General features: G+C 39.3%; 3 protein-coding genes across 5 annotated transcripts; all 3 read right to left on the bottom strand.

The window, feature by feature from the left end:
• Positions 1 to 3,244: 3,244 nt before the first annotated feature.
• Positions 3,245 to 10,665, bottom strand: myorg (myogenesis regulating glycosidase (putative)). The gene is made up of 3 exons (XM_061042197.1): positions 10,565 to 10,665; positions 7,548 to 7,916; positions 3,245 to 7,423 (listed from the first exon to the last, which is right to left on the bottom strand). Exons 2-3 carry the CDS (start codon positions 7,808 to 7,810, stop codon positions 5,632 to 5,634), a joined length of 2,055 nt encoding a protein of 684 aa, XP_060898180.1. The 5' UTR covers positions 7,811 to 7,916; positions 10,565 to 10,665; the 3' UTR covers positions 3,245 to 5,631.
• Positions 10,666 to 10,850: 185 nt separating this feature from the next.
• On the bottom strand, positions 10,851 to 13,826 carry LOC132977549 (uncharacterized). Of its 2 annotated transcripts, XM_061042195.1 has the most exons (4): positions 13,660 to 13,826; positions 12,403 to 12,722; positions 11,545 to 11,664; positions 10,851 to 11,440 (listed from the first exon to the last, which is right to left on the bottom strand). In XM_061042195.1, exons 1-4 carry the CDS (start codon positions 13,777 to 13,779, stop codon positions 11,350 to 11,352), a joined length of 651 nt encoding a protein of 216 aa, XP_060898178.1. In that variant the 5' UTR covers positions 13,780 to 13,826; the 3' UTR covers positions 10,851 to 11,349. The 2 variants fall into 2 exon arrangements, with proteins under 2 accessions (XP_060898178.1, XP_060898179.1); XM_061042196.1 differs by lacking the exon at positions 11,545 to 11,664.
• Positions 13,827 to 15,061: 1,235 nt separating this feature from the next.
• Positions 15,062 to 21,897, bottom strand: zgc:109965 (Nicalin-1-like). 2 transcript variants are annotated; one of them, XM_061042193.1, is made up of 16 exons: positions 21,783 to 21,897; positions 21,388 to 21,571; positions 19,132 to 19,322; positions 18,777 to 18,921; positions 18,571 to 18,668; positions 18,362 to 18,439; positions 18,092 to 18,195; positions 17,130 to 17,218; positions 16,869 to 17,008; positions 16,604 to 16,782; positions 16,430 to 16,517; positions 16,301 to 16,339; positions 15,791 to 15,963; positions 15,636 to 15,689; positions 15,474 to 15,552; positions 15,062 to 15,307 (listed from the first exon to the last, which is right to left on the bottom strand). In XM_061042193.1, the coding sequence occupies exons 2-16, from the start codon at positions 21,530 to 21,532 to the stop codon at positions 15,251 to 15,253; spliced, it is 1,659 nt and encodes a 552-aa protein (XP_060898176.1). In that variant the 5' UTR covers positions 21,533 to 21,571; positions 21,783 to 21,897; the 3' UTR covers positions 15,062 to 15,250. The 2 variants fall into 2 exon arrangements, with proteins under 2 accessions (XP_060898176.1, XP_060898177.1); XM_061042194.1 differs by lacking the exons at positions 21,388 to 21,571; positions 21,783 to 21,897 and adding an exon at positions 20,555 to 21,359.
• Between the last annotated feature and the right edge of the window lie 158 nt (positions 21,898 to 22,055).

Here is a 22,055-nt window from a genome sequence, read left to right as displayed (position 1 = left end):
AATCAATAAATAGTACAAAAACATATTCGATCCACCAAAGTTTTGAAAACACTTCTACAAAAATCCAGGTGAAAAACACAAACATGGCATGGGTTACTACTGTCCAGTCACTAAAGTTCCTACCAGCTAACACCACCTATCTCTGTCGCTGTAGTGCCACAGGCGTGCTCTGAAACACACAAAGGCTGCAGAGGACTGTAAGTCTGATGCAGTGCAGTGAACCGACAGGTGAAAAACATAAACAGATGCGAGAGCGGTCTCCAGGGTGTTGGGTTCATTTGTTACCTAGCGAGGACAGACATATTCCTGTCAGACAAGCCGTGGCAGCACCAGATGCGGGGTCATTCTAGTTACAGAGTGAAAATCTTGGGTTGAGGACAAAGATTCTCACTTCAGGCCCGAGATGGCCATGGGGTTTTTATTTCCCCTGTGGTTCTTCTGCAATAAACGCTCAGCCCACAAGAAGCATGAGAGCTTTTTTTTTTTTTAATAAACCTGAAGCTTATTCATCATGGTTTGTCTCCTGTTTGTTTCGGTGAATAATTGTGATCCAACAACATTTATGGTGATGGAGTCAGTTTTTTTTTATGTTCATCTATTAGGAATCATATTAATGCTTGTAGAGAAGGTTTTTTAAAAGTTATTTGTAGTTTTTAGTTTCACATAATACTCTAATTTGTCACAAATATTTACTAAAGTCTAGCTGAATTTAGCTGTTAAAAATGATCAATTGTGTGTTGTGATCAAATCTTCAGCACTGTAAGCCACAGAAACATACTGACAATACTGCGCTCAAACAATTCCTTTACGGGCAAGTTTCTCAATAAAGTGACAAATTGTTATTCATTAAGCACCAAATCATAACAGAAGTTATCTGAAGACATTTTACAAAACAAACAGGCCAAGATTTTAATCTTTGTTATGCCAATTAGAGAGACACAAAATTAATACCATCATCAAGCACTTGGCACCAGTGGCAAGGAAAAAAAACTTGAGCAGAAAAAAACTCCTTGGTGAACAGCCATGTGCCTTAATGGGCCTTGAAAGTGAGATAGAGGGAGTACAAGAGAGAGCGATGTAGAGACAAAAGGGATGCACAGAGACAGATGAACATACAAGAACAACAACAAAAAAGGCAGTGCAGACTGTAGTTACAATGCTAAAAAGGGATATGTTTATACTTCCAATAACAACGATATTGTTTAGGAATAATAGTGACAGTTGGAGTCAAGCAGGTCCATGGCAGCAGGTAGTATATAAAGTTTGGAAGCTGCATTAAAGTCAAATGAATGCATACAGATAGAGAGAGGGAGAGACAGAATGTCCCTTGGCAGTCTGGCCTATAGCAGCAATAACTAGCGGTTTGTCAAAGGCAAGCTTGAGCTAGCCTTCACTATCAGCTCGAGCAAAAGTTACGTTTATTGTAAATGCAAAAGAATGCATCTATTTTCACATTTTATTCCAGTTAGCCAGTGCTGCTTATCTTGTTGTTGTTCGAGCACCACTTCTCTCTCTCTCTCTCTCTCTCTCTGTAATATATATGCCTGACTGTGGAGGACAGGCAGCAGACAGGCTCATAGAACGAGAATATGGGAAGGTACTTGAGACACACTGGCTCCTAACCAGAACAACTGGCGTCTCTACTCTGCAGATGGACACACAGGTGGGCTCACAGGTGGGGAAGGAAGAGGAGGGGGGGGCAAGCTCTGCCAGTTTTGTGTCCTGTTTCGTTTGTGTGTGCATGTTAGTGCGTGTGTGTACGTGTGTGTGTTTGTGCGTGTGTGTGTGTGTGTGTGCGCGCGCGTGTGTATGCGTGTGTGTGTGTGTGTGTGTGTGTGTGTGTGCGTGCGTGCGTGTGTGTGTGTGCGCGTGTTTGTGTGTGTGTGTGTGTGCGCGTGTGTGTGTGTGTGTGTGCGCGTGTTTGTGTGTGTGCGTGTGCGTGCGTGCGTGTGCGTGCGTGTGTGTGTGTGTGCACTTAACATCTGGACCATGGTCAACTGTCATGTCAGACAGAGATTTTGGCAATGAAGCTACACTGCACCCTTGTGGACATATGCAGCACAACATCACCAAAACAAACCCAGATTTCATGTTTGTTAGGTTTTAAGTATTTGTTTCAATTTAAATATGCAGCTTCACTCTTAACCTACTTAACTCTTTTTTAACTTTAAAATTTAAAAGCCCTGTTTTCTAGTTAATGCCTGTTATCACTGCTTTAAATATGTATTCTATCTTTGATTTGAAGAAACATATTTTTAAAAACTGAACACAGTAAAACATGTTCATTAGGCTCCTTTGTTTTGGGGTAACGTGGTCCCTTTATTTATTCATGTTTTTCTATCCCACTCGCTCTAAAATGAAAATGTCCCTTTAAAGCTCTTTCATAAATGATTTATCCAGTCCATGATAAGACGGGCAGAGCCAAACAATATGATTGCAGAAAGCAAACTGGCAAATAACATTGATCCATGCAACACACAGACAGCTAATCAATGAATGTATGTCCTCCCCACACAGGCGGCAAGTCCAGATCAATTCTGAAGTGAGATGAGGCATTGGCAAATGAAGTGAAGCATTTCTGAAGCATATCCCACAGTTGTGAAATGAAATAAATTCCCCAAACATAAGAAAGATCGACTGTGGCTGTTAGAAGTTGCACAGCCAGGTTGCTTAAACCCACAAACAACAATCACGCTTAATGCTTTAATTCTGATTCTTATACTGTTGCTATTCTCTCATATTGATGTAATTGTATCTGTTTTATTCTTGCTGTCTGGTCCTACACTCTGATATCACATGCACTCTGGCCTCACATCATGAACCGAGCAGATGATTTATTGATCTGAACACAGCCTCCAAATAACCCGCACAATTGTTTCATCCCTTCGTCATTATTGCCCCGTGATGAGTCTGGCACCAAAAGTTTAAAAGTCCCTCAAGGGCGTCTCTTCAATGTTGAATTGATAGGCACACTCGTTTTCTGGTTTTGCAGACTTATACGAGGTTACAGGTTGTTATAGGCTACATGGCTGCACAGTCAGCTTACTGACCTGAATTTAATGTCCAGTGGCTTTGCTTTTTTTCTGTATTTTATTTGTAAGTCTGTGTAAAAAGGAACATTTCAGAATCATGTTTTTTTTTTTTTTTTTAATTATGTGAAAGGTGCAGTAAAAGGTGGTAATTGTGCTTTGAAAGATAGATTATTGTGGGTTCCATGCAAATGAAACACAAAGAAATGCTCACAAACGGACACACTTCATTTATTTTTATACATTCATACAAAATAACACACATATCCACCCTTGCTGAAATTAGTTCCACACTTTACTGTGTTCAATTCAAGGCACAAATAGCACACACACCTGCAGGGTCAAAAGAGCAAAAAGCAAAGTAACATTCAGTCTGAGATATGATCCCTTAGTCCAGTCGTAAATGAAAGCCAGTCTAACACAGAAATAGCCTCAGAGGCTTGCCATGGCCCAGATGCTGAGTGAGAACTGCTATAAATAGGAAGTGTTGTTGTGATGAAACTATGTCAAGAGGCACAAGCGGAAAACCACGAGGTCAACATGGAAGCCACAAGTCAGAGATCTCACAGACGTGTCAGAATTAAAGGGTCTGTAAGAAAGTGATTGTATTCTTTAAAGCCGGACCAAGTCAACACTATTATTCCATTAATAATAGTTAAAACTATGGAGAAGTGTCTTTAAAGCCCCTGGTGGCTCTTTGATGTCTATTTGACTTACAAAATCAAACAAGACCATCAATGTTAACTATTCTTATATTGTCATGTTCAATACATGCAACTGCTACCCAGGGTAGGTGTGAGATGATTAGATTTAAATAGCCTTTTTTTTTTTTTTTTTTTTTTACTGTTTCAACAGCAATTTCCACAAAACTGATACATTCGACTGTTGAAAGAAAGCAGGGTACAATTTATTGTTAGAACAAAATACTTACGCAAGACAAGACAAATCAGAAAAGAGATATGACGATGGGGTGCCAAAATCAACACAAACAAAATGTTCCTCGATTGCTGCCTTATTAAGACTTTCATGAGACAATCATCAGTTTCATCATCAGATAACAAGTTGCAGTTGCTAAATAATGGGATAAGATGTTAATTTACATTAAGTTGACCATATAATTGTTTAAAAAAATAAATAGGTCACTAACACCTTAAAGGGTTAAATCAACATAAGATAATTAAAAAATATGGCCGGTATCACTGTTACAGAAAATTACAAAATTAAGTAGAACATTGGCTAATTAAATGCTGCTAAAAAACATTGTATATAGAGGATTCCACACTGCATACCAATAGGTACAAATTACCCAAACTATTATCATTTTAATTATTGTGTTTCAGAAATCTCTTTCCAAATGTGGCAGTAAATGTATTAAAGATTATAGTATTATTGGCTGTTTACCTGCACTTAATGTCAGCAAAGCACAACAAGGACAATAACCAGACGCTTCAAAACACTACCCACTACAGACAGAAAAAAGGTTGTTACCTGAGGAAGAGCATAAAATATTTATTGCCCAATAAAAGGAATCCTCTTCTCGGCTTAGAGTAGTTACATGACACTCTGTTACACAAATGAGAGTGCATACCGTTTGTAATGATTAAACTTCAGGCATTCATCCTGATAAGGGAAGCATAAAAGCCGACTTCCTGAAAAGTATCTCCCAGTAGAAGAGAAGAGAAGTCATTAGTGTCAAAGGAGAGAAGGATTTCTCTGTCAAACTGAGAATTATTTATGAATACAGAGGTTTTTGCATAGCGTACTCTCTGCATAATGCCAATAATGACAACCCTTCAATTGACCTCCCAATGATAAAGTATGTTTGGCTTTCATTTTAAAGTGCAAAGTTATTCAAAAACACAACGACTTTATGGCTTTCAATGGCTATCATTGCTAACTTCATTCACAGTTTGCATATTCCCTTTTTGACAAATGTTTCTTATCTGTGCTTGTATGGGCTTTAAAGCTAATTATTTAACTTAGACGTAATACACATCTTCCTTGTACTAATAAAAAGCTGAATGCATAATGATTAAAACACACCTTAGTCACTGAAATATATGCTGGGTTTTTACTCTAGAACCAGTATCTTATGGTAGATAATTGTAAGGAAACTTGAAGCAGATAAAATTGCTGTGTAACTGTTGTGATGAGTCAGGCGGCTGACTTAATGACCCTGTTCTATCTATGCTACTGTGATATTATGTTTGACCACTAATCATGAGCCCATAATTGTAACGTTTGGCTGTTATGGCTATTAGTTAGCTAGAGTTACACACTCTTGTTTCAAAAGACTCTACTTAGCTGCCTTTCCATTCAAAACTAAAGGAGATTCAAAGAATACAGTTCATTAGTTTAAATACCAATAAAAGTAAAGGCTAGATTTTGAGCAATTTCTCCTAATGAAGTTTCACATTTTTCTCATGGTGTCAAATATTCAAATTATTTTGAAGATTCATATTTTAAAAAAGCTTTTCATAACCAGCCATTTCTTTTCATACAACACTCCCCTGTAATGCATTAAAGCTTCATTTGTGAAGCAGCCAGCTTGTCTTACAAGCACAGGCTAATTAAACCTGTTTAACTATACATTACCTTCCAGCTACACCCAAACAAAGTAAGCTATTTCATCCAGATCCACAGGATAGTCTGTGAGGTGCAGAGGCTCTTTGATATCAAATCTCTCTCCCTTGTAGCTTCTCCAGCGGCCGGCAGGAAGGTAGATGTCACGCTCCTGCTTTCCCGGCTCTAAAACTGGGGCTACCATGAGGTCATCCCCAATCAGGAACTGGGAGTCGATTTTATAGGCTGTCTCATCACCAGTGGCAATCCACCACAGGGGACGTATGATTGGGTCCCCAGTGTCCAGCACCTCGCCGGCCAGCTCCAGGACCCGTGGTGCCACAATACTCTCATGGAGGGCTGTGTATTTTCGAGCAATTTCAACCACCTCATTGTCGTATTCCCAAGGGGGAATAGAAAACTGCATGGAGGGCATGAAGGCTGACAGCTCCAGCCAGCGGATATAGAGTTCTCGATCAGGTAACACGCGATTTCCATCTGTGCGGTTAAGATAAGCATTCCCTCCAATCATGTCAGGTAAAATGAACTGATAGCCAAGGATGCTGATGGTGAGCACTGTGGGGATAAGAGATTTGAGACCCAGCTCATAGCCCCACACAGAGTCTCTGTCGATTGGTCTGAAGAAGCAGGATATGTTCTGAGACTGGTAGCCACTGCGCAGCTCGGCTCGATCATTGTAGGGAATAGCCATTTCTGTGTAGCGTCTTGTGAAGAAACTTGGGTCCCGAATTGGTGTTCTGGTGCTAAATTTCCATGGTAAGTAATTGGTCTCACCTGCATCAAATTTAAAAGATGACACACCATACCTGGTGCGCAGAGTACGTAGCTGGTAGGAAAACCAATCACGGGCCTCTGGATTTGTGAAGTCCAAAATGCCACCAATGCCATTCCACCAGCGCACCAAGGCTGGCAGTCGGCCTGTTGGTTCCATGACAAACAGACCCCTCTCGACACATGTATGGAAGTTTTCTGAGTCGTAGTTGACAAACGGGTGAATCCAGAGTGACACCAAAAACCCATCCGATTTTAGCCTTTGGAACATGGCCGAGGCATTGGGGAACTTTGTTGTGTCAAACTCAAAATCTCCATAGCGGGAAGTGTAGCGATCGTCCAGTTCCAAGTGGCTACAGTTAAAGTTATTCTTGCGTATGCTGGCAGCATACGCCAAGAGTTTCTCTTGGTCAATGTCAGTCTTATGTAGTGCCCAAGTCGACCAGATAGGGTGGCGAAACATGACTTTTGCAGGCACCTTGTTTGGCTTGTTGAAGTATCTGCGGACCATGTATTTGTGTATGGATGTCACATCTAAGCCCACGCACACTCTGTAGCTAAGTTCAGCACATGGTTTCTCTCCTGGGTTTGGCTTGAAGGGACTGTCGTTGTATCTCGCCTGGAAGGACATAGTCTTCTCTGTGTCGTTCCAGCCAAGGTGGAATGGCACAGAATTATTAATTTTGATGGCTGTGGCATTGGATGACAACCAATAACTCTCCAAAATCCCACCAAATTCATTGCGCTTTGAGTAGATGTCACTTGTAACAAAGGGCTTGGGAGCTTCTTGGCCAGAGATAGAAATAGGCCAGTGCTGAATTGCTGACACTGCACCACCATACCAGTGTGCAAACTTGTATGTCATGGCATGCTCAACAGGAATGTCAGGAACCAGCTCCTCCCACCGCACACGGTAGCACTGTACTGTGTCCTTAGGTCGTACGGTCTCAATGAAGAAGTTCAGTTTTCTATCATCGGTGCGTCCACAACTTAACATTTCTCCTTCTTTGGAACATGAATCCAAATCCAAAGTACCTGACCTGTCAAGATTAAGATACAAGAAAATCACAAACCATTTCTTTTAACAGTAAAATAGCTGGCATGTCTTTCCATTACAATTATTGATGTCACTTAAATATGTAAGATTGTTAAAAAAATACCAACCTGAAATCCATTCTGAAAACAATGGATCCTCCCTGGTTGCGGATAATGTAGCCATCTTTATTCAGATCCAGCAGCTGAGTCTTAAGCAGCTCAGCTTTGCGGAGAGAGGCTATGTAATAACACCATGCAGTTACAGCTGCAATCACAAGCACCAGGCCGATTACGCCTGCTCCGACTAAGGGTCGAGTGTCCTTTCTGTGTTTCTGCTTGGGGATAACATCTGTAATTGTGCCTCCTGCTCCTCCTGGTACAACTTGGTACATGACTTGTGCTGTTCAGTGGGAATATCTGAGAGGCGCTGTTCTGCGGATCAGAGGAATGTTTTCCAGGGAACCTGTTGCACTCTGGCCCCTCTGTCTGTTTGCATGCCTGTCATGAGAGAGAGAGAGATAAGAGACATTATCTTGGGCTTAAAGCAATATTTCCTCCCTTCAAAATAAAGCTTTTATTAAGAAAATGCTGTATGGTGCTGGACTCTGGAGCCTCTGTACAGCACAACCACTTGATATTGCAGATCAGTTATGATCAGTCATGAAATATTGACTTTATAACCAGTTAAGTATCAGGCACATCCTGTAAAACAGCTGCAGTCAGATCAGCAGGTGAGATATCAGCCTGTTTCTCGGCCTATCTTTTCTTGTCAGTTCAAAGCCTCCTTTACATTTCAGGTCTGTCTTACATGCGCTGCGTTTCTGCACAAGTGATTTCCCAGCACTTAGAGGTATTATGCTGTCAGGATGTAAACCTTAAAGATGTGTCCGAGATTTAACAAAACAAATCTACTGCCAATTACGCACAATGGGATAAAGCGGATGTTCCCAGTGGTTATTCTAACATATGAGTTCAATTGAGAGAAGACTAATTTGTATGTAAGGAAGTAAGGGTGCAGGAAAGGGGGATTTTGGAACTTAGAGCTTTGCCAATGCTGGGGAGGAGAGGAAAGAATACTAAACTTTGAGGTCCATCAATACAACTTGGTTCATTCTAGCTTTAAAAGAAAAGAAAACATTTGTGACAACCTGGGTAATAAATCCAATAAAACAGACAAAGTTACTTTCTATTGTGTCTACAACGTATCTATCCCTAAGAGCAGGGACATAGCAAACACTTCTAGAGGTAATGAACTGGCTGATGTTAGTTATTTTCGTGTAAGCTAAACGGAAAAGATTAGATTAAAGAGCACAGCCAACCGAGAGAAGTCCAGTCCTGTCTAGATTCCCTGTTTGCTGACTATTGCTAACAGCTATTGACCCCTATCGTCTGCCATGGCAGCAAGGGTCGATTATAAAAAATGCTCACTATTAATTAGCAATCTAATTGACTAATTCTGTGTTCAACCAGCCTTAATATAGATTTCCCTCAACAACAGGAGTGATAACATAAACCTGTCATTAATTAACAGAGAACTAACTGTTGGTTCCTTAGAGATCCACTTATGCTGCTGGCCCTATAGGAATGGAAATTGGCCCTGAAAATTACAAGAAGATTTACTGTACATAAGGCCTATTGAAAATGATTAATGGAAAATGTGAGACTGATAAAAATCACTTGACCTTTAGCAATTTAGTATTCAAAACATCAGTTTGCTAGTAGAACTTTCTCAATTATTAAGGGTATGAGTTTAATGAGTCGAAAACGTTCCCCTGAGACAAAGTTGGTGTATTCAGATTGCAACCTTTAGTCATCCTACAGCCCTAACTTTAAAGGTAGCCTATACAATTGATTAGAAAACCAACTAATCAAGACTTCAACTACCTAAGAATATAACACATGCAAATGAATGTCATGGACATTTCCAATTATATAACTGATATTATGTGCATTATTAAATCATCTGCTGATTGCTGTCCTTGTTTTTCAAAACATTTTCAACCAAAGCCCGAAATTATCCAGTTTGTCATAGGCTTATGACCAAAAAAGAAAGTTAGTCACACTGGTTAATTGAGCTTGAAAATATGACTTATAGAATATTAAACAACTAGTTTATCAATTGTCTTTGACTGAATAATCAGTTATTCCATTAATCATTGCAGTGGTACGGCAAGACCTATTGATATTTTGCAGTAGACTAAATAAATTCTCCTTTTTTCTAATTTGAGTTAGGTATGAGTAAAGATCCACCAGTAGCCTATATATACATAATATAATATGAGAAATATATAATAGCTAATACATTGGCATGAGCCTACTGTATAATATACTAACACAGAGAAAAAGTCAAATGTCTTTTGATGAATTTAGAAATAGACTTATTGTTACAGCTCTTATTACAATACCTTCTCATAAGTAAATGAAGGTTTTAACATAGCCTACTTAATGTTTTTCTCTGAACAAAACTCTTGAACTATAACATGTTTTTCTCTTTGGAAAAAGTGTAAAACCTCAGCAACAGTTTATGCTGACACATTTCTTTGTTTATGGGTCGACATGGTGGGTTCATATTTGCCATTTCAGCCCGATTTACTATCTGTTCTGAAACGTGGGGGGGAAATAAACAGAAAAGTGCTGACACAGTAAGAACAGTGGCATGAGAAAGATTTAGGACATAGACTACAGCCTACACACTGTGATTGTGTGTAATTTGTATGGCGGAATATTATGATAGTCATTTACTCAGATAGTATTTAAATATCTATTTGACTTTGAAGGTATTTTCACAGTGATGGTATTTTCTAGCCTATGTGGCATTTTCCTTTTTGAAACAACTGTTGAGTTGAATTTTATACTTCAGTAGACTTTACAAAAAAACATAAAAGCAATCGATAAATGCACACACAAGTTTATTTTTTTAGCTTATAATCAAACAGTAAGGAACTCTTTGATGTAGACACAGCTCCAAAATAGGCAACATTTTAGCCCAGTGTATGGAAAGCTGTGCGCTGTGTGGTGGGTGGTTCGAGAAAGTTAACGGAGGGAAAATAACCGGGAATGCGTGTCAACTAAGTTGCCTGATATTTTCCTCTCGTAGCCTATCCTGTTTTATTTTTTTAACTTCATGAGATAAAGTTTTTGCCTACCGTACAGCGGCAGCCCCATTCAGCAGCTCCAAGCACTACTTGTTTGCTACAGTTTACAGAACAACACCGAGAGACATGAAGGCATCTTGTTACGTATTCGCCTCGTGTACGCCCATCGTAGCATGGGAAATGTAGTCCAGTCAGTGGAACGGCTCACTTTGTTTCCATCACAAAGATAGAAAACCTCAAATAATAGCGCACACTGGTTGTTAAGTGAGAGGAAAATGAACCAAAACTATGTTTAACATCTTCAGTATGATGAAGTTATCAGCACTGGTGGTAGAGACATTTATTTAGTACTTTAGAAAGTACTCACACGTGAATCAATAAAACTACAATCATCACAGTATACATCTTTAATACTCCTGAATAAAATGTCATAATTGCATCATTTCTCTTTTGCCACTCCAAAGATGCAAAGAAGAGACTTATCTAGACATGACCAAGCTAATAGTAGGATATATATTTAATGTCATTGACATGTACAGATTAGGGCCACAGTGCCTCCTTGGATGTTATCCCCACAAGCCCTTTCTGGCACGATCTCTGCTTCTGATATAATAGTGAATTGTAAAACTGTCCACGCTGTATGTAGTGAGATAATAGTAAGGAGAGGGCAGCCAATTATTCATTCTTACACTTTGTCTCACTGGGTTAATTAGCAGAGAATTAAACAATAGTGGAGTTAACAATCCCTCATTTTGATATGGAACCTCCTGGGCCCGCTGAAGGACCACTGCAGGTCCCCTGTCCCCACTTTGTGAGACGGTGCTCAGATAATGGTCCTAACGCAGGCACTCAGACACAAACTCTGGGTGTATGATGTAGTGTCCCGCCTGGTAGGGCCTCACCACATGGAAGCAGCTGTAGCATCCACTGTTGAGAGAGCGTCAGAGGAACAATTAGGTCTCTGTATTTCTATAGCACTGCAAGAAATCTTTTCACCAAGACTATTTAGATTACACAAAGATCATATGCACCTATAATCCAGGATGCTACTGGATCTAGACCTCCGGTACTGTGTCTGCAGAAAGAGGTGCTGAGGTGCCTGGGGGTTGCTGGTTTTGGGTCTGGTTCGAATCTGAGTACTTGCATGTAGCCTGTCAAAAAAAAGGCATTCATATTTTTTAAAAGAGTGACTAAATTCCCATTGAGGGGTGCACAATTCTATAATAAAGTAATCCTAAATTCCAGGTTCATCATAATGTTGTTAATATGGTAAATCATTATCATTTAACCACTGAAAAGAGACAAAATAGGGAAGTTCAAAATACATTTTAAAAGACTTCAAACATATGCTAACATTCTGCTCACAATTTTTTTTATTTTTTAGAATTTAACATAGCCTACCCAGGCTAACCCATTAACCTTGCAGCAGGCCTAACTCTAATTCTAGCAAGTTCCTGAAGCCTTTTCTATCATATCTTGTCAAAATAAAATTTAAAGAAAGATCTGCAGCTTGATGCTAACAGCTCTGTTATCAAACAGCAGTTTGTGGGTTTATCATTATAGTAGTTTATAACACAACATGTAGGCTACATTTTGTTAGCAATGTGTTGATTACCTACATTAATGTGATTTTCAAGCTACAGTAAAATAGTAAAACATCAACTGCAACTTCAGACCTGAGTGAGAGTCCAAATGAAAAATGGCCACCAGGTGGTAATGTGAATATAATAATGTGATATCAACCTACTCAGTGTTTTCTTTATCTGCCAAAAGGAGACTTTGACTTCCACTAAATCGGTTTGCCAAGGGTTCATTTCTCTGATAATCAATCTTAATGCAAGTCAAATCAGAACACTGTGTATTTATAGAGATAAAACATCATCTGCTACCTTGCTGGGTTCTTCAAAGCTGTGTTGAACTTCAATCCAGAGTCAACAGGAGGCTCAGTCAGCTGTAGTGTCTGTACTCTGTCAGCAGAGGGCAGAACAGGCACTGAGGATGGGTGTCCAACAGGGGGCATGTGGTTTGGTTTGTGGTCTGTGTCCACTGTGTTAGGATAGTTGTTAGGACAAGTTGTACCTGGACTGTGGAATGATAAATGTCTGACAGGGGGGAAGAGAGGACGGCCGGTGTCTGCAGGGGGCGAGGGGTCTGGTGGTGTGCGCTGTGACCTGTAGTTGGGCTGAAGACTCTGGGGAAACAGGAAGTCCTGGAAAGACAAAGAAAAGATGTGCACACATATCATTAGAAATAATAGAACAAAAGAAAAAGAACATACTTTGAAAAAAGCATGCATACTCTCCTTCTTTTGTTTATACTTTCTCCAAAATTGTCTCTTCAGTGCATGCGTTCAGATAAAGCACTCTTGTCTTAGTCTGTGGCTTTTCTCTTTGTATATTTCATTATATTGAAATACAATATTGTTAATATAATATACTTGAAACTAAAAATGTGAGACAGGTTTGTGACAACTTTAAATTTCCCCCGTCTTACTCCGTCACTGCTTTTATTCCCTTATTGATGTACTCTCTCCTTAGCTCTGTTTACTCCATGTCTTGATAAATAAACAGGCACAGGGGAAGTACTGAATAATAGATGGGATACAGCTTTCATGAAGCACAGGGAAATGTAAACAACCAGCCCCCAATTAGAGTAAGACACCTTAGTTGCTCACAATGAAGAACAATAAAGAGCATGCCAATAATAAGTGACCCAATTAGTCCTGTTTGACCTCAAATGCACCACCAGGAGATGTTAAATTCTTCTTCTTCTTTTGTTTGTTTTTCTGTTTTTCCTTGTCTGTTCTCTTTATTGATGACTTTATTTGATATTTTTCCGTTTGTGATTGTTGTTATAAATATAAATATAAATATATTTTGCACTCTTGTAATACAGGGTGAGGAGGCAGGGGGACTTTAAGACTGGAGGGGCAAAAAAATATACATAGAGTCTAATGATTTTCTGTCATTTTAATCTGACCTTCTCTTTAAATATTAAATTACATAAATTACTAAATTGAAGGACTACCATCTTAAAATGTTAATACATTGCAAATGATCTCCTCAAGAGAAAAAATCTCAATGCACATAAATTGCTACTTTGTCCTGTTAAATCTTTTATGAAGTCCATGTGGCTGTGTCGCTTACCGGCCGGGGTTGGGGGTTGTTCCTGCGGTGGGCAGAAGTGGGTCGAAGCTGTTCTCGCTTGGTTCTGCCTGGAGATGCAAACTGCTCCTTATACATAGTGAGGTAAAGCTGAGGAGCCATCTTCACCCAATGTCTTGCTTATTTTCCACTGCTTTGCTTCTGCTCACCTGAAAGTCATGAACATCCTTCACCTCGCCTGTCACCTGTTGGCTCCTCCCTCTACCCCCAAGGTTGCCCTTGCACCTTTTTTGCAAATTGCCTTCTATGTGTGTTTCTTGTCCAACATGAAATTATTTGCTGGGTTGAGCATGCCACGTATTTTGCAAGCAGAAATAACTTTTCCTTTGTTTGTTTATTGCCAAAAAACAGTTTCTCTTTTGCATGCATCAGACTCTAAAAACCATACCTGATACAGGTCAAAGGACAAAAAAAAAAATATGTTCAACTTGTAGCTATTGTGTTGAATCTATGATGTTAGAAGCATCGACAGGTTAGGAGCATCCATGCTGAACCAGAACCACTCGTTGTGCTACCTGAGCACTCAGCCACTAATCCCACTAAGCCCCTGGCCCCCTGCAGAGACACACATACCTGGGGTGACTGTCCATGACCTACCTCCCTCCCCTGGGGCCCCTCACAAACCAGCAGGCACTGATCTGAAACAGACACTCAGCCCCTCAGCTCTTTAGAAGCTTTATAGTTAAAACAGAATCAGGCTTATCAGATCTGTAGAACTGCATCAGGGGAGTGATGAGATTTCAAAGAATCTCCCACCAGTACAAGCAGCAGCACCCAGGGTCACCTCTATTCACTGTCAGCATGCCACATGAGCATCAATAATTTACCAAGCGCTGCAGGGTGCCTTTGTGTCTCCACTGCTCTCACTGAGTTATCTGTGACAGGAACTGGCTGTTCATCTCGCCGCAGAGCCGGGGCCGTGTTTGACAGCCATGTTAAGCTCAGTCAAATCCATGTCAACAGATGCAGAGTGGAGGATGAGAGGAATCAAAATAATGATGTGGCAGGAGCAGGAATGTCCTTCATGGGGGCTCAAATCAGTTTAAATCTCTAGTCTATGTTCTTATCTTTGCTGCACTTTGATGCATGCAACTCTAGAAGTCCTTTTTTATTCTTTTCTTTTTTTTTACTTTACGTCTTCTCCAGACAACACATTCAAGCATGTAGATTTAAACACACCGTAAGATTTATTCATTGTCATTGCACCTTTTGTACATTTTGTGTTTTTATATTTTTTAAATTCTATTTTATATATTTGTAATTGCTTCTTATATTTAATTATTTAAGTTATTGCTTTATATCTCTTGTTAACTGTTTTGCAGCAAAACAGCAAGACAAATTCCTTGTATGTGTGAATGTACTTGGCAATAAAAAACGATTCTGATTCTGATTCTGATGTTCATTTAATAACTAGTTTACAGCACAGTGAATCTGTGTAGAATAAAAGGTACAAAAAGAAGAAAAAAATGTAGAAAGACTCTTATTGGGTTGCTTTGATGTTATGCCATTGAAGCCGGGGTCCAACATTCACAATCCAAATCCTGTGTCCCACACTCCCAGTATTCAGTCTGATTTACTGCTGCTTGGACTTCACTGCTGCTTTGAGCTTTGTGTAGAAAAACCCAAAGTTCTGCAAGAGAGATCAGACAGATTCTATGAGGAAAATAAACACAGCATGCCAAGTGTTATATATATATCTACATATATATAGATATATATCTGTTTATGCTTAAAAGAATGAGACATCATAGTGATCTACATTGAGGTTTGAATGGGAAAAGGATTGGTTAACAAACCTGAATGGCATAATAAATTATCCCCAAGTAGGCTGCAATACAGCCGCCAAGGAAGAGATCAAAGGCTGCAGGCTTTACTCTGAAAGGAAAGTGCATCAGTATCCAAGTGTTTTGTTTAAGTTAAAAAATGCAGGAAAAGAATGTGAAAGCATAAATATTTACCTGTACATCACTATCGGTTGGTTCATTTGATCATAAAATGTAATATCAGGGTCCCTGTTTGAAAAGATAAAGATAATCAGTGCTGTGATTTTTTTTCGTTCTTCTTGCCACAGCCTCAAAAGTGTACATTTTTCTTTAATACCACTGCATGTTACCTCTTGTCTTGTCTGAAGGTGTGTTTATGAACTTGCTGTAGGTAATGTTTGAACTCCTGCTCAAGTGAGTTAACCAGCAAAACATGACCGGGCTCCTTATCCAGCAACTGGGTTGCCCGAGGGACCGATGTCAAGACAGACATCAGATTAGAAATGCGACTGTCGTAAAAGTCCTGCAACAGGAATTTAGATGTGGATTCACAGAGAAATAATTTAGGATACCCTTTTTTTTACAGGTGTACGATATAAAAAAAGAGACAACATTTCTGAATTTAGATTTCTTCATCAAGTAACAAGAGATATAAAACATTTACTTTCCGCTCTTCAAACCTTTTGCATTCCTAATAAATTCAAATGGATTGTTTTGGGTTTTTTTCACGTCCCCTAATTTTAAATAAAAATTATTCAAAAACTGAGATTATTGCTCAGCCACAACGCACAGTACCTATAACCCACCACCAGAGGTCAGCACTTGTCTATGTACAATGAACAAAATAACCCTGAACTTACCATCTGGCCCTTGAAAAGCTGAATATCTTTTGGTGACCCCTTGTGGAGGAAAATAATAAAAGTTAATCACACATTATACTGCAGATAAAATGAAGGACATGTTCATTCTGTGTCCATGAATGTGATCACCTTGTCGGAGAGGTTGTACATATAATGTGCCAGTGCTTCTGCTATGATGATGCCGTTACGCTTAAGTTTCCTCAAGTCCACTTGTGACCTGTGAGAAAGCAAAAAGACAACTGAGATGTGACTCTTTACATCATATTTTCATGTAGTCTCATAGTTACAGAACTTGGAGCATACATGGTGTCTAGTATGGAGCCTCTGAGTTCAGATTTGGGGTCTTCCAGGTGAGACAGAGTGAAGCTTGGTATCCTGCGCAGGCTGTAGCGCTCGTGCTCCCAGGCCACTGCAGACTCCACAAGATTGATCTTCTTGTGGACCAATCCCACCTTCACCCAGGGGAATCGAGATGACACCACCTGAAGGAGGGATCACAGATTGAAGGCTGTGAAAACAGAAATAAGTCTACGTCATACATTTGGACCCCAGCAGTAGAGCTTGTTACCTCCTCCAGCTGTTGAATGAAAGCATGCATGGGAGTGTCAGGCTTAGGAGGGCGGGACACATGCATGTACAGTTCATCACTGTTGGCCAGTGTGTCCAAACACAGAACAAACGCCACATTGTCATGGAGCAGGCTGGACTCTGGAGAGAAAAAAAAGAAAGTTTGGATGAAGTACCTCAAACTGGGTGTGGCTATAATCAGATATGTAAGCACTTTAGCATTTCCATTCATATGTCAAATGGCTTGAATATTTCAACTCACCAGCGTGGTCCAGATTCTCTTCAATCCATCTCTTTGTGCCAAGAAAATTATATTTCCCCCCTCCGGTTAAAGAGAACATTAAATGATATCTGAAAGACAACAAGGAAATATAAAAATGGTCAAATACTGTAAAAAAAATAAAAGACATTGTATCAATAACTGACCAAACACTAGGTGGATTATAAGATAGAGACTCCACTACATTTCAGAGCCAAAAACTGTTCTTCGGCTCCAAATGTGTTTGATATTTTTGATATTGTCTGTCAATTGTTACTTTGCAAATTCAGATCAATAAAAAAGATAACAAATAAATAAATGGTGTAATATTATAGGCTAAAAAAAGCAAATAAGATCTGCACACCAAGGAGCTCCCGTTTAAAGGATTTATCGACAAGTGACGTCTGGAGCCAACATGCTGTCACTCATCAGACTTCAGAGTGTATTTTGTGAGTTGCCATATTAAATATTCAAAGACACACACGTGACCCGACACTGCTGAAATGAATCATTTTCTAATCAGGTACTAAAGACATATAATACATTATATATAAGTAGCATACTATCATAAAGCTAATTCAATATAGAATCATTCAATAAAATGCACAGTGGAAGTGCCTATACACACAGAGAACAATAAATATCAATATGCATACATACTGTATACCTGACGAAACTGTGATGAATACCAGATAAATCCAGCACCACGTTAGGGATGTTCATGTCTTTTTTTATTTTTCTTTAATAATATTATAGGCTCACATAAGATAAGAACTTTATGATCAACCGGAGGATTTACAAATAAATGTAAAAATATTGCCATTCTACAAAATGATTACTTTTATAATAAGAACTTTTAAAAGTTGCAAATACAGGAATAAAACCCCGTAACAAGGTCTTTCTTCACTGTGGTGTTGATATTTACACTTGTTGAATGAGTTTGGAAATCAGTGTTTGTAACTCACGGCGGTCTGGTGCTCGGACTTCTGTAAAGCTTCTGAAACAGACGCACCAATTCCAGCAGGATGGTGACCCCACTGCCATTCGAGTCTGCTCCATAAGACAGCCACTGTGATACACACAGGAAACACACACACTGTTTATGAGCATAGTATAACACTGCAGAGGTTATCATTTCAGTAAAAGTGAGGGGAATCAAATAAACAGTAAAACAGGGTTGGAACTTGTCTTAGAAATGTCTTAATGAAGGGTTTAATCATTCTGAAGTGACTCACTGGTGCCAGCCCGTAGGAGTCATAGTGGGCAGTGATGACAATGGTGGGTGGATCCTCGCCGGCTCCAGCTAGAACTCCCTGAAATAAACATCAGCAGTGCAGAACTGAGGAAGAATCCAAAGCTAAATCAAACCTATTGAAATTCAATCATTTAAAAGCATTGGAAGGTTTTTACTCTTCTTTTCTGGACAGAAAGTCTCGACCCTCACCTCCAGTGTGACTACAGCGTTGTCATTGAAGGCCTTTATCGGGGTGTTGTTGCTCACAAGGATCTGAAAGGCGGTGGCTGTGACCATACTGCGAAGGACTGACAAAGTGAAAACATACAAACTTCACTCCAAACATGTTGTTTTCTAAGGCTCATTCTCTCAAACACAGACTTTTTTTTTTTTTTTTTAAACTATGCTCCTTTTACCTCTGATAAATACAGATGAGGTCCGGGTAGCTGCGGCCTGCTTGACCTCCTCATACATGCAAAGCAGCTGTTCATCCTCAGGTGCCACGTACACAGGCATGAGGGTCTCCTTCAGCAAGACTGCACTCTCGCTCACCATGAAGAACTGAGAGGGGGAAAAGGGATTTTATAGACACAATTCTGTCTCTAAATGTCTACAGGTATTGTTATATGTTCTGTGGAGAGATGGGGGACACCAGGAATTAAGTAAGTAAGAAAATGTGAATTATCTGATGGATAAGAAAAGACATTTTAATTGACTAATTTCCTCACAGTTGGTCCCACAGCACAAAGGTGTTTCTGGAGAGCTTATTACCTGTATGCTGTCATGGGGGATACTGGAGATATTTTTGGGCAGCAGGAGCAGAATGGCAGCAGCATTTTGTCTCTGAGCCTCCATGAATTTCTCGGTGGTGAAGTCCATCACCTTCATGATGACGCAGCGACGGGTTAGCACCGGCTCGTCCACTGAGCGTGCCTCTGCAACCACGATGGCTCCACGGCAACCTTAGCAAGAAAATCAAAAGGGGGGGGGGGCAAGTGTAAAATAAAGATTTGATCATACATGCTCTTCTGCTTAATAAAGTCACAAAACACAAGTACTGTACTTCTATACATCTAGAGGGAAATCAGACTATTTATCTCCTTTGATTTTAACTGCCCGCTGACATATTTTTCAGTTTTTACAATTCACTCTCATGTCTTGAATTTTGTCACAGTAGTTCCAATACTAAAGTAAAAACTGTACATAACGTATAAGTCCTACATACAGTGTTCTATTTATTTAAAAACAAAGAAGGGTTTTAACAGAAATTACAGTAAAAGACAACCTTCTGCTAAATAATAATCATAAAACATTATAAAGATGATATAACTTAGATCATTAAGGAAAAACAAATACAGAAAATGCCAAAAATTTGAATTTGTTTGTCTGATTATTATTTTTATTTTTTATTTTTGTTAACTTATCTAAATAAACAATGTTCTAAATAAAACCTATATAATAATAATATTCATAACTTTTTTTTTTAAAATGTCGCCTTGTCCAGTGGCTTGTTTATTAGGATATGGGACTGCACAGCTAAGGTTAAAAAAAAGATAGGAAAATTGTCGGACTCACCTTCTTGGCTGCTAAAAGATTATTTTTGGTAAACTGGAAGATTCGAAAACCAAATTGTTTCTCAAAAGAAATATGATTTCTTCCATTTCTTTATCTTTTGTGTATGAAAGAATAATTAATACTATTAGTGATATAGAACACAATTCTGGAATGAACTGGGATCAAATTTGGGAAAATCTTTCACCGTACGCTACTATTACATTTTGAAATTCACAATTCCTTTGACAATGATTTGAAAATTGTTTCAATAAATACAGATGAAACAATATGTTCAGGACTTGAAGGTCACATTTTCAAAATACACTTTACCATGTGTATTGAGATGTTTGAGAGGGTACACACCAAAGCTCATTCAACACCGGAAGTGTGGTTTTGAAATAATAACATTATTTATATTCTTGAGGGAATAGCTGAATTCAAATAGTGATCAAGAAAATGGGCAGCTACATTAAAGGCCACATATTATGTAAAATACACTTTACCATGGTTTTCCAACACTAATATGTGTTTTAATTAGTCTACAAACCCCCCTATTGATGAGAGAAGTTCTTCCTCTCCATCTTTCGCCTGCTCCACTTTTTAGAAAAAGTGGGCTCAAACAGTCCATTTGGAGACTTACCCTTTGTGACATCACAAAGACCAGTAACCCCTCCTCCAGGTGGATAACACTCCCACAGCTAGGTGTTTGTTCTGCCCTCTGAGTCTGCCTTCTCACCGTAAAAAAAAAAGGGCATGGAGCAAGAAAGCCAAAGCCACCTCATCTTCCAGAGAGGGGGCGTGGTCAAACACAGCTCATTTACATTTAAAGCTACAGACACAGAAACAGCCTGTTCTGAGCAGGGCTGAAGTAGAGGGGCTTATAGACATGATGGATCAGAGTGGATTTTTTTAACAAGAAACTTCACAGACATGTTTAGGGGAGCTCTGCAGCGTATTTAAACTAGTTAAAAAGGAGAATAATATATTACCTTTAAAATGTAATGTAAATGTAAAATGACATTCTGTACTGTGTATCCCTCTATTGTGTTACATGTTATTTATAATGTCAACATGTACTGTCCTTTTGTTGTTGTTGTAGTCGGCATCTGTTTGAGGTTACTATGTGTATGTATGTGTCTAACCAATTAAAATTAAAATAAATATATATAAATGAATCAAACCGTTATAGGAGGAGCTCTATTTTGAACTACTTGACATCTTAACCATGACAAGGAAGTGGATACTGCTTTTTTTGTAAGAGGTAACAAGCATTCAAAGATGGGAAAGTCCTAATCCAGAAAGTCAGCGGTTAATAATGGCTGTAAGGTAAGTGTAGTGGAGTAACACGTACAATTCACTCTCTTAAAGGTAACTGAATGAGAGTATAGAGTACTATATTATGAAGCTCTCAAGTGAGTACCTAAAAATGAGCAAATGAATGTAATAACTTAGCATCAGAACAGGTGAACTTACCATGCATATGTTGTGCCAGGCTGTACTGCTGCATCCTGTAAGCTCTGAACTCGTAGGAGGACACGGCAGGAAGAGCCGAGGCGTGAAGCCCGTGGACGCAGAACAGCAGCAGAACAGCAACTACACATAGCTCTCTGTGCAACATGCTGTCACACCCTGACCCAGGATTTGTTACCGTTTCAATCTTCAAGGAAAGACGTTACAATTAGTAAAAAATTAAATTAAATAATGAAATTAATGGAGTTCAAAACCTATAAGAGATATCCTTGAAAAATGAAGACAGTCCAACCATCTTGCCTTGTGCTACCATAGTCCAAGCTAACTAAAAATGTTTGAGTCCTATAACAAAGAAGTTGTCCTACTAGTATATTTTAAGGCACAGAAATGTCCCTCACCTGTCTCCCAGGACTCCCCGTCTTCTCACCAAGTCTTCCTCAACTAGCAGCGTGGACACAAACTCGTTCCTGGGCGTCTCCTGAAGGTAAGCCACCATTCACCATATGCTCCCAAGGGATCAACTCAAGGCTAATCACTAAAACCCAACCCCCCACCCTCACTATTCCTCTATCTATTTATCTGTACATCCCTTCTTCCTCGTCCTCTCTTTCTTGGCTGCAGTGTTACTCTCTTTACCTCCCGCAGAGAAAACAGATTGAAACAGTCCGACT

This window comes from Labrus mixtus, chromosome 7, assembly GCF_963584025.1.
Source record: "Labrus mixtus chromosome 7, fLabMix1.1, whole genome shotgun sequence".
Classification (NCBI taxonomy): domain Eukaryota; kingdom Metazoa; phylum Chordata; class Actinopteri; order Labriformes; family Labridae; genus Labrus; species Labrus mixtus.
Note: the sequence above shows the minus strand (reverse complement) of the source record. Positions and strands in the feature narration are given on the sequence as shown.

What these genes read in the sequence shown, in the direction of transcription:
- myorg (XM_061042197.1), bottom strand. Translation starts at nt 7,810, where the DNA reads ATGTACCAAGTTGTACCAGGAGGAGCAGGAGGCACAATTACAGATGTT. An exon ending in GTTTTCAGAATGGATTTCAG is followed by an intron (nt 7,424 to 7,547) that starts GTTGGTATTTTT and finishes TAATCTTGACAG; the next exon opens with GTCAGGTACTTTGGATTTGG.
- LOC132977549 (XM_061042195.1), bottom strand. Translation starts at nt 13,779, where the DNA reads ATGGCTCCTCAGCTTTACCTCACTATGTATAAGGAGCAGTTTGCATCT. An exon ending in GCTTTGAAGAACCCAGCAAG is followed by an intron (nt 11,665 to 12,402) that starts GTAGCAGATGAT and finishes TTTTTTTGACAG; the next exon opens with GCTACATGCAAGTACTCAGA. An exon ending in AGTAGCATCCTGGATTATAG is followed by an intron (nt 11,441 to 11,544) that starts GTGCATATGATC and finishes CTCTCTCAACAG; the next exon opens with TGGATGCTACAGCTGCTTCC.
- zgc:109965 (XM_061042193.1), bottom strand. Translation starts at nt 21,532, where the DNA reads ATGTTGCACAGAGAGCTATGTGTAGTTGCTGTTCTGCTGCTGTTCTGC. An exon ending in TCCCCCATGACAGCATACAG is followed by an intron (nt 18,922 to 19,131) that starts GTAATAAGCTCT and finishes TCCCCCTCTCAG; the next exon opens with TTCTTCATGGTGAGCGAGAG. An exon ending in TGTACAACCTCTCCGACAAG is followed by an intron (nt 16,340 to 16,429) that starts GTGATCACATTC and finishes TTCCTCCACAAG; the next exon opens with GGGTCACCAAAAGATATTCA.